The 10,000-nt window shown below is 39.0% G+C and overlaps 1 protein-coding gene across 1 annotated transcript in view; it reads left to right on the top strand.

The window, feature by feature from the left end:
- Positions 1 to 10,000, top strand: part of LOC135093439 (uncharacterized) — a 23,861-nt gene that overhangs the window by 5,472 nt on the left and 8,389 nt on the right. Inside the window, exons 2-3 of the mRNA XM_063992719.1 lie at positions 6,127 to 6,251; positions 9,431 to 9,601. Of these exons, the coding sequence (XP_063848789.1) occupies positions 9,515 to 9,601 (87 nt within the window). The 5' untranslated portion in view covers positions 6,127 to 6,251; positions 9,431 to 9,514. The remainder of the gene's footprint in view (positions 1 to 6,126; positions 6,252 to 9,430; positions 9,602 to 10,000) is intronic.

Raw genomic sequence — 10,000 nt, 5'->3', positions numbered from 1 at the left:
AAGGAGGAGTAGGGTTAATTTTGAAAGAATGAACCACTTGTATGTGTGTGTGTGTGTGTGTGTGTGTGTGTGTGTGTGTGTGTGTGTGTGTGTGTGTGTGTGTGTGTGTGTGTGTGTGTGTGTCTGGGTGGAGGGCATTGTGGGTCTCTTTTGTTACCTGAGATGAATGTGGCGCTGTGAAGGTGAGTGTTTCAATGGATTCTGTACGTGGAGTGGAAAAAAATAGCTACTTTTTATATTTTTTCTCCCCCCTCCCCCTCTCTCTCTCTCTCTGGAAGTTATATTTTATGAGTTTTCTTCAAGATTCCAACTAATTTTCACGTGTCTTAAATCTAACACGGTGTAGCATAAGTTATAGTGTTGCTTTCAAGGGCGTTTTCATGATTACAAACTGTTTTTCGTGTCTCATACTTAGCATTGTGTAGTAGAAGTTATTTGTGTGTTCTGGATGAATTTTGTAACGAAAGGGTAAGGAGATAGAAGGAAAGAAAGGAGGAAAAAAAATCTAGAGGGAAAAAAGTAAAGCTAATTGATTGCTACTTTTGGGAATCTATTATGAGTTTTGTGACGAAAGAAAGATTTAAAAAGGAAAGGAAAAGAACGGAGGGAAAAATATTCTAAGAGGAAGGAAAAGTAGCTAATTGAATGCCACTTTTTTCCTTGTTGTTCTTTTTCTTTTTTTTTTCGTTAAGGAAGTTGTTTGAGTGAGTTTTGTAACGAAATAATGAAGAAAAACAGAAGGAAGGAATGGAGTAAGAAAAAAATGAAAAACATGAAAAGAATGCTAAGTGAATACACTTTTTTTACTCTTTTTTTCTTTCTTTTCTTTCTTTTTTTCATTTGTTTACCATAGAGTAGGTTGTTTATGAGTCAACCTTGTAAAAACGGAAAAAAAAACACGGAAGGAAAGAAGAAAAGGAGGAAAAAACTTGAAGGAAGAAATTGAGTTTTTTTTTATCTCTTTTCTTTTTCTCATTAGAGTAAGCTGTGGGCGTGAACATTGTGACGAAAAAGAAATAAAAGGGATCAAACGGAGAAGGAAAGAAGAAAAAAAAAAAAACAGAAGGAAGAAATTGTTGCTATTTGAAAGGAAGAAAAAGTAAGTAGGTATTTTTAATTCGACAACATAACATTGCACAAAAAAAAAAAGAAGAAAAAAGAAAATAAGAAGGAAAAGAAAGTGAGGAAGAAGAGTAAGTGTTTTAATTTCACGTAATATTACATAATAAAAAAAGAAAATTAAGAAAAAAAAAACAAAGACGAAAATAAGAAGCTAGTTTTAATTTCACATCACCTCAGCTTTCATTTTCACACACACACACAAACACGCTACTCTGTTTACTTTCTTACTTTATTTATTCATAACTCATCCTTTCATTTTTATTCACTGCAATATAAAGGAACAAAGCTATTCATGTAAGGCACCATTCCTTATAAGGTCACACACACACACACACACACACACACACACACACACACACACACACACACACACACACACACACACACACACACACACACACTTTCTTCTACAGTTTTTTTTTCCTTTTTTTAAATTTCAGTTTCTCTTGTTTGTTATTTCAGTTCAAACATGCAATTTACCCTCTCTCTCTCTCTCTCTCTCTCTCTCTCTCTCTCTCTCTCTCTCTCTCTCTCTCTCTCTCTCTCTCTCTCTCTCTCTCTCTCTCTCTCTCTCTTGTTCTTGCTTAACTCATTGGCAAACTTTAATTTACTTTCTGATTTTTGCCTCACTCGTGTATCACCTTGTAAAAGTAAATTGTAGTGAAGATAAAGTAAATAAAGATAGTGAATGAATAAGTTAGATATATATATGTGTAGTGATAATAGTCAATAGTTGATGGAAGAATAAAGAGAGAGAGAGAGAGAGAGAGAGAGAGAGAGAGAGAGAGAGAGAGAGAGAGAGAGAGAGAGAGAGAGAGAGAGAGAGAGAGAGAGAGAGATTGAATTTGATATTGATGTGTTTATTTTGGGTTACATTATACACTAAACACATAATTTCTTACTTATAAATAAAGAAAGGAAAAAAAGAAAAGGAGAGAGACAGACAAGAGAAAAGAAATAAATTAAGAAACATAGAAAAATAAATAGACTACGAAAGACAAACAGAAAGAAAGAGAAGAAGAAAGACAGACAAAAAGTAAGAAGTAGAGTGACAAACTTAGATAAATAAAGGCAAACAGAAAAGAAAGAAGAGAAAAGAAAGAAAAAAACACCAAGCAAAAAATGGGGAAAGAAAAACAAATAGATAAGAAAGAAAAGAAAGAGAAGATACTTAGGTACATTTGAAAAACATTACTCAACTCGCATTGACGCCGAGGAAGACACAAGAAGAAGAAGAAGAAGAAGAAGAAGAAGAAGAAGAAGAAGAAGAAGAAGAAGAAGAAGAAGAAGAAGAAGAAAGAAAGAAAGAAATGCATAACTTCCCTTGTTTTTCCCATTTTTGTTTCTTTGCTTTCTTCTTCACCATCGTCTTTGGGTTATCTAATTCCGCCTTCTCTCTTCCTATCTTCTCTCTCTTTCTCCGTCCTTCTTTCTCTTTATTACTCAACATAAGAAGGAGAAGAGAAAGAGAAAAATATATAAAAAGACTACATTTCTTCTTTATCCTTTTTCTTTCTCACCTCTCCTATTCACCCACGCCTTCCTTCTACATCACACAAAGGTTTAGTTTATATACGAGTATTTGGATGAAGTGAAAGGATGTCAATGGGTGTTAATATTCCTACTTGAGTCTTTCTGCTCGCTACCCCATACAGAACACATTTTTTTCTTTTCCGGGTTCATCAGTTGCACTTACTAATCTGTTGTGTCTGGTTTCCGTGCATGACAGTACAGGCCTAATCGATGTACTTTCTACTATACTCCTTGTTCGCCTACTTGTGGTGAAAGTAAACAAGTCAATCAGTTTTGTATGCCTGTCTCAGTTAGTCATTGCAGATTTGTCGTAACAGTAACAGTAAATGCATAAGAAATTAATATTCTAGTTTCTTCTGTATTGGTTTATGCATGGTATAAGTAAACAAGTCAGTCAGGTTTGTATGTCTTTCCCAATCATGCAACAAAGGTAGATGATAAACTGAAAATAAATGAATAAACTGAATAAAATGATAAACAAACGAGGAAATAAGAAAAAAAAATAGAATCATTATGAGAGAAATAAAGAAAAAAATAGAATACACAAAAAAAATATAGACGAATAAAAGACGAAACGAGATAAAATAATACGCAATAAAATAAATAAGCTTGTTGAATCATTAAGAGAAAAAAGATAAGAAAAACAAACAAATAAATTAATCAGTAAAATAAAACAAACTAATAAAAACAATGACACCACCACCACCACCACCACCACCACCAACAACAACAACAACAACAACAACAATTAGCTGGAGGTGTTGAACGTACGCACACCTTTACCTTGCGAAGCGACTCAGGTGAGGAGACTAATTGCCTGCCAGGTTGACTCGTGCCCTTGGCTGTGTTATGTCATCGAGAGAGAGAGAGAGAGAGAGAGAGAGAGAGAGAGAGAGAGAGAGAGAGAGAGAGAGAGAGAGAGAGAGAGAGAGAGAGAGAGACTTTTAACCATTAATTACCCTAGCCATTCTTTTATTTCTGTTTTATTTCTTTCTCTCTCTCTCTCTCTCTCTCTCTCTCTCTCTCTCTCTCTCTCTCTCTCTCTCTCTCTCTCTCTCTCTCTTTGTTTATTCATGTTTTTTGTTTCTTATTTGCTTAAGTTACCGTACGTTTGTTTTTGTTTGTTTGTTTATTTGTTTGTTTTGTTGTTTGTCTGTTATTGGTTTATTTCTTTTTTGTTTTATTCTTATGATTCTATTGTTGTTGTTGTTGTTGTTGTTGTTGTTGTTGTTGTTGTTGTTGTTGTTGTTGTTGCTGTTATTGCTCTTCTTCTTCTTCTTCTTCTCATCATTGTTATTATTATCATTATCACTATCGCATATCTCTTACATTCATACAATTATCACCCCTCTCTCTATCCCCTTTGCTTTATTACCATTTTCCTTCGTCCTTGCAGAAGACGTGATTCATTTATTTCTTTTTTTTTTCGTTTTGTTTTTGTTTATTCCATTTTCTTCACGCCCCCATTTTCTTTTAAATATCACGGAACGGTTAACTGCATCTTTTTTTTCTATTTGTTTATTTCTTAACCCTCTTAGACTTAATTAGTTGACAGATTGAGGCATTTGAGGTGTAAATAATGTATTCCTCTTCTTCTTCCTCCTCTTCGTCCTCTTCTCCTTTCTCCTCCTTCTTGTCCATGCTCTTCTTCCTCCTCCTCTTGTAATCGTCCTCCTCCTCCTCTTCCTCCTTCTCTTTCTTGTCTTCAGAATTCTTTTTTAGCAATCATACCTTCCTCCTCTTCATTCTTCTCTTCCTCCTCCTCCTCCTCCTCATCCTCCTCCTCTTCCATCTTCATTATCATCATCATCATCCATTAACCTCAAAATTCTTAACACAAAGACAGAAACAAAACAGAGAAAGAAAGAGAAAGGAGAAAGAAGAGAGTGAAAGAAGGAGGGGAGAATGAAGGAGAGGGTGACAAAAGAAGGGAAGTGTTTGTGAATGAAGTGAACACAAGGTGACTCAAGTGACGCAGGTTTTGTAAGTCATTGTGTGTGTGTGTGTGTGTGTGTGTGTGTGTGTGTGTGTGTGTGTGTGTGTGTGTGTGTGTGTGTGTGTGTGTGTGTGTGTGTGTGTGTGTGTGTTTCCCTCTTTATTTCTCTCTTTCTTTGTTTGTCTTCGAACCTAACATAACCTAACCATAAACATGACCTAACCTGACCTGACCTGACCTAACGTGACAACCTGACCTTACCTAACCTAACCTAACATAACCTGACGACCTAGCTTGATCTAACCTACGAGTAACCTAATCTAAGCAAACCTAACCAAATCTGACCTAACTTACCCAAACCAGACACAACCTAATCTAACCTAACCTAACCTAACCGTATCTGACCTAAGCAAACCTGACCTGACGTGACCTAACCTAAACTAACGTGACCCTTGAACAGGTGACTATAAGTGACGTGACTGTGACAGAAGCGTGACGTGGGAAGAAGACCAATCAGATTTGACCATTGACAGCCAGCAGCCAATCAGGAGGCAGAATTGACTGAGGAAGAATGGTGGTCCTCTTTCCCTCTGGTCATGGCGGTGAGTGACTGGGAGACTGGGAGATAGATAAATTTACCTTCTTTTTCCTCTTCCTCCTCCTCCTCCTCCTCCTCCTCCTCCTTTTCTTCATCATCATCCTTCTCCTCCTCCTTCTCATCATATCTGTCCTTCACCTTCTCCTCCTCCTCATCATCATTGTCATCCTTCTCCTCCTCCTTCTCCTCCTCCTCCTCCTCCTCCTCCTCCTCCTCCTCCTCCTCCTCCTCCTCCTCCTCCTCCTCCTCCTCCTCCTCCTCCTCCTCCTCCTATGTTGACCTCAAGATTGGAAAGTTATGTTATGTTTCTTCTTCTTCTTCTTCTTCTTCTTCTTCTTCTTCTTCTTCTTCTTCTTCTTCTTCTTCTTCTTCTTCTTCTTCTTCTTCTTCTTCTTCTTCTTCTTCTTCTTCTTCTTCTTCTTCTTCTTCTTCTTCTTCTTCTTCTTCTTCTTCTTCTTCTTCTTCTTCCTCCTCCTCCTCCTCCTCCTCCTCCTCTTCCTCCTACCTTCTGCTATGCTGTCCTGTCTGTCTTCCCTGTAGCTAGTTAGTAGTAGTTACCAAACAGCCTTGCAAGGACCAAAAGGTCTGTTGCTGTTTGGCTTTTCTTTTGTATTCCTCCTCCTCCTCCTCCTCCTCCTCCTCCTCCTCCTCCTCCTCCATTACGTTAGACCTTTCTCTCCTTGTCTTCCTTTGTATTCTGCCTATGTTAAATCCTTTCTCCTCCTCCTCCTCCTCCTCCTCCTCCTCCTCCTCCTCCTCCTCCTCCTAGGTTAAGTTTCTCTCTCCTCCTCTTCCTCTTATGCTAACCTCTCTCTTCTCTCTCCTCGTATCTTAAACCTCTCCCTCATACTTTCCCTCCTCCTCCTCCTCCTCCTCCTCTTCCTCCTCTTCCTCCTCCTCCTCCTCCACTAACCCTCTCCCTCTCTCTTATCCCCAGGTTACATCCCCTTCGTGGAGGTCCCCTGTGAGGAGTTCCTGGGGGAGTTAATTCAGTGGATTATCATTAGCAGCCTCCTGCCCCTCGGCTGCCCACTCGTGCCCTGGCTGTGCTGCCCCTACGAGGTGATTAAGCAGTTAGTGTTGTTAAGTAGCGTCACGGCTGTTTGGGTAGTTAGAGCATGCTTTCAAGGGTTTTGTAGGGGTGGTTTGTAAGTTGTGTGTTCTGTTAAATAGTTTTTGTTGCTTTTGGTTGTTGGGTAGTTAAGTAATTGGGTTGTGAAAGTTGTTAGGGTCTAATTTTAAGGGTTGTTTGGGCATTGTTGGGTAATTGTGTGTCCTCCCAAGTATTCTTTAGTGTTTTGTGTTGTTGGGTAATTGGATAATTGGGCTGTTAGTCCACTTCAAATTGTTTTCAAAAAGTTTAGAAATTGTATTAGTTTTCTTAGTTAATGTTATATTTCTTCTGTATTATTTATTTATTTATTTGTTTATCTATCTATATAACGATTTATCTGTGCATTTATCTATTTATGTATCTGTCTATCTACCTATCTATCTGTCTGCCTATCTATCTATCTATCTATCAATCTATCAATCTATCTATCTATCTATCTATCTATCTATCTATCTCTCTATCCATCTATATGTCCATTTTATTTATTTTTATGCTCTCAAATTCCTGCTAATTAGTTGTAATGGCTTGGCACATTCTTGGCCGGGGCTCCTCAACCCGGATGGACCAGCGTCTATGGCTGTGAAGGCTGCCACTCAGAGCTTACTGTTACTCTTACGTGAGCCAGCATCAGTAGCAGCGGGGGGAGGAGAGGAAGACCGCAGCAGCAGGAGGAGGAGGAGGAGGAGGAGGAGGAGGAGGAGGAGGAGGAGGAGGAGAGGGGGAAGGGAGAGGAGGAGGGGAAAAAATAACACACCGTCCTTAACATAAATATCAAAGCAGAGGTTAGCCAGTAGTCACGGCGGCAAGAACCAAGTGAACTCGAAGGTAACAACAAACAATAACTGGAATTTTGAAATTTTGGTGGAGTTTACCTTAAAATTTATCCGTTTTTTTTTATTGAAGAGAATGTTTTTTTTTTCCTTTTTTATTGTAAACTATTTTAAAATGAAAGAAAAAAAAAACGACGAATAAATGTAAGGAATGTGGCTGGTAATAGTTAAAAAGATCAATGTAAATAACAGTAAATATGAGAATAGATGGCATTCATTGTATAACTGAACTAATATGATACAAAAAAAAAAAAAGAAAGAAATGTAAATTCACATTTTTATAATTTTAATAATTAGTTTTAGTTCAGTCACGATTTTCACCTTTTGTAAGTGAACGAGAGAGAGAGAGAGAGAGAGAGAGAGAGAGAGAGAGAGAGAGAGAGAGAGAGAGAGAGAGAGAGAGAGAGAGAGAGATTGTTTTAAAGTGAGGAAGGAGGGATGTATTACATTTATGGAGAGAGAGAGAGAGAGAGAGAGAGAGAGAGAGAGAGAGAGAGAGAGAGAGAGAGAGAGAGAGATTACCGTAACCAATTAGATTATGAAGGCTTGCATGTGTAAGCACAGAGAGAGAGAGAGAGAGAGAGAGAGAGAGAGAGAGAGAGAGAGAGAGAGAGAGAGAGAGAGAGAGAGAGAGAGAAAAAACACACACACACAAAAAAAATTAACTTTCAATATCACAAAAAAAAAACTAAATAAGTGAATAGATAAAATAAAATAGATTAAATAAACAAATATAAAATAACTAATAAATAAATACTATAAGGCGCGAGGCAGAGTGGTATTTATTGACCTTGGCGAGACGAGCGAGTGGGGGAAGCAAAAAGAGACCTTGAGAGCTGGTGGCATTAGGGCGATAATAAGAATGTAGGTAGGTACTGCACGGCGCGGACTGACCACCACCATCACCACCGGACGCCTACATCACCGCTCACCACAGAAAACGAAGCTAGTGTTTATGTTTTTAAGGGGGACTCAAGTAATTTATTCAGGTGGAGAGAGATATTTTTTATTGTTATTATTTTTTGTTTTTACCTTGTTCACGTGTCCCCAGGTGAGTGATTAGTATGGGACGATGGACAGGTGTTTATATTATTGTTCTCTTTATTTCCTTTTTTTCTTTTTTGTCTTTTCTTTTTCTCGTCTTATCCTTATTATTATTGTTATTATTATTCGTCTCCTTCGTTTCTTCTTTCCTTTCCATCCTCCTCGCTTCTCCTCCTCCTCCTCCTCCTCCTCCTCCTCCTCCTCCTCCTCCTCCTCCTCCTCCACTTCTTGTAATCCTCCTCCTCCATCTCCTTCTCTTCCTCATCTTCAGAATTCTTTAACAACCACACCCTTCCTCTCTTCCTCCTCCTCCTCCTCCTCCTCCTCCTCCTCCTAAAGAAAACGTGTTTATTTAATGAGTAACCTATATATATATATATATATATATATATATATATATATATATATATATATATATATATATATATATATATATATATATATATATATATATATATGTATTTTTTTTTGTTTGTTTGTGTGTGCTGCTAATGTGTGTGTGTGTGTGTGTGTGTGTGTGTGTGTGTGTGTGTGTGTGTGTGTGTGTGTGAACCCTTGACATTTGTACCAGATTAACCTCACCTATGACATTCACGAGAGAGAGAGAGAGAGAGAGAGAGAGAGAGAGAGAGAGAGAGAGAGAGAGAGAGAGAGAGAGAGAGAGAGAGAGTTAGTGGCCAATTAATCTTGTATATAATGTTCTGTACCACACGTTTATCCTCCTCCTCCTCCTCCTCCTCCTCCTCCTCCTCCTCCTCGTCTTCCTCCAGTACTATTTTGGGTAATTTCAGTATATATATTTTTCAAGTTTTTGTCTTCCTTTAATGGATTTCCTTTTTTTCCTCCTCCTCCTCCTCCTCCTCCTCCTTCTGCCAGCATCACGTAATCCCTTTGTCCTTCCCTTTGTGCTCTCTCTCTCTCTCTCTCTCTCTCTCTCTCTCTCTCTCTCTCTCTCTCTCTCTCTCTCTCTCTCTCTCTCTCTCTCTTAACCACACCCAAAATCAATAAAATCATCACGTTTCCTTGCTTCCTGCTTCACAGCTTCACTACATCTTCACCACACTGACCACACCTTCACACCTACACACACATGAGCAGGTAGACACAGGGACACAAACAGCCACTTGTAAACCAGATGGCTTCCTGCACCAGCCCTTGTCCTCTTACACCCCACAGCCTTTTACATGCGCTGCTGAACCTCGATAGTAACCCTCGTATCTAACTTTCGTATCTCTCTCGTATCCCCTTCACAGTACGAGCCTACGAGCATCACCATCAGCAACGACCTTTCTTGCAACGAGGCGGGTGCGGTGTACGGCGCCGCGACCTTCTGGGTCATGAAAATTGTGTCTCTCGTCGGTATGATCCTCACCATCGTCGCGCTCAGTAATTGCGCGACGGAGGTGGTGACCAACAATGCTGAAGTGAGTGTGGTGTGTCTGGGTTTGTTCTGGTGTGTTATAGACGAGTTTTGGGTGTTTTCGGTGTCTTTTGGGATGTTACGGTGTGTTTTGAGGGGGTTCAGGCGAGTTTTTGGGTGTTTTGCAATGTTTTGGGTGTGTTTTGGGATGTTACGGGTGTTTTTAAGGGGGGTTCAGGGCGAGTTTTGGGTGTTTTGCGGTGTTTTCGTTGAATTTTGGGATGTTAGGGTGTGTTTTGCTGGGTTTAGATGGGTTTGGGGATGTTTGGTGTGTTTTGAGTGTGTTTTCGAGGCGTTTTGGGTGTTTTGAATGTGTTTGGGCATGGTTGGGTGTGTTTGGGTATGTTTTGTGGTGTTTTGGTAGAGTTTGAGTGTGTTTGGATGGGGTTTGGTGTGTTTTGAT

The sequence above is a fragment of the Scylla paramamosain genome, chromosome 43, assembly GCF_035594125.1.
Source record: "Scylla paramamosain isolate STU-SP2022 chromosome 43, ASM3559412v1, whole genome shotgun sequence".
NCBI lineage: Eukaryota > Metazoa > Arthropoda > Malacostraca > Decapoda > Portunidae > Scylla > Scylla paramamosain.
This window is presented reverse-complemented; position numbering and strand designations above follow the sequence as displayed.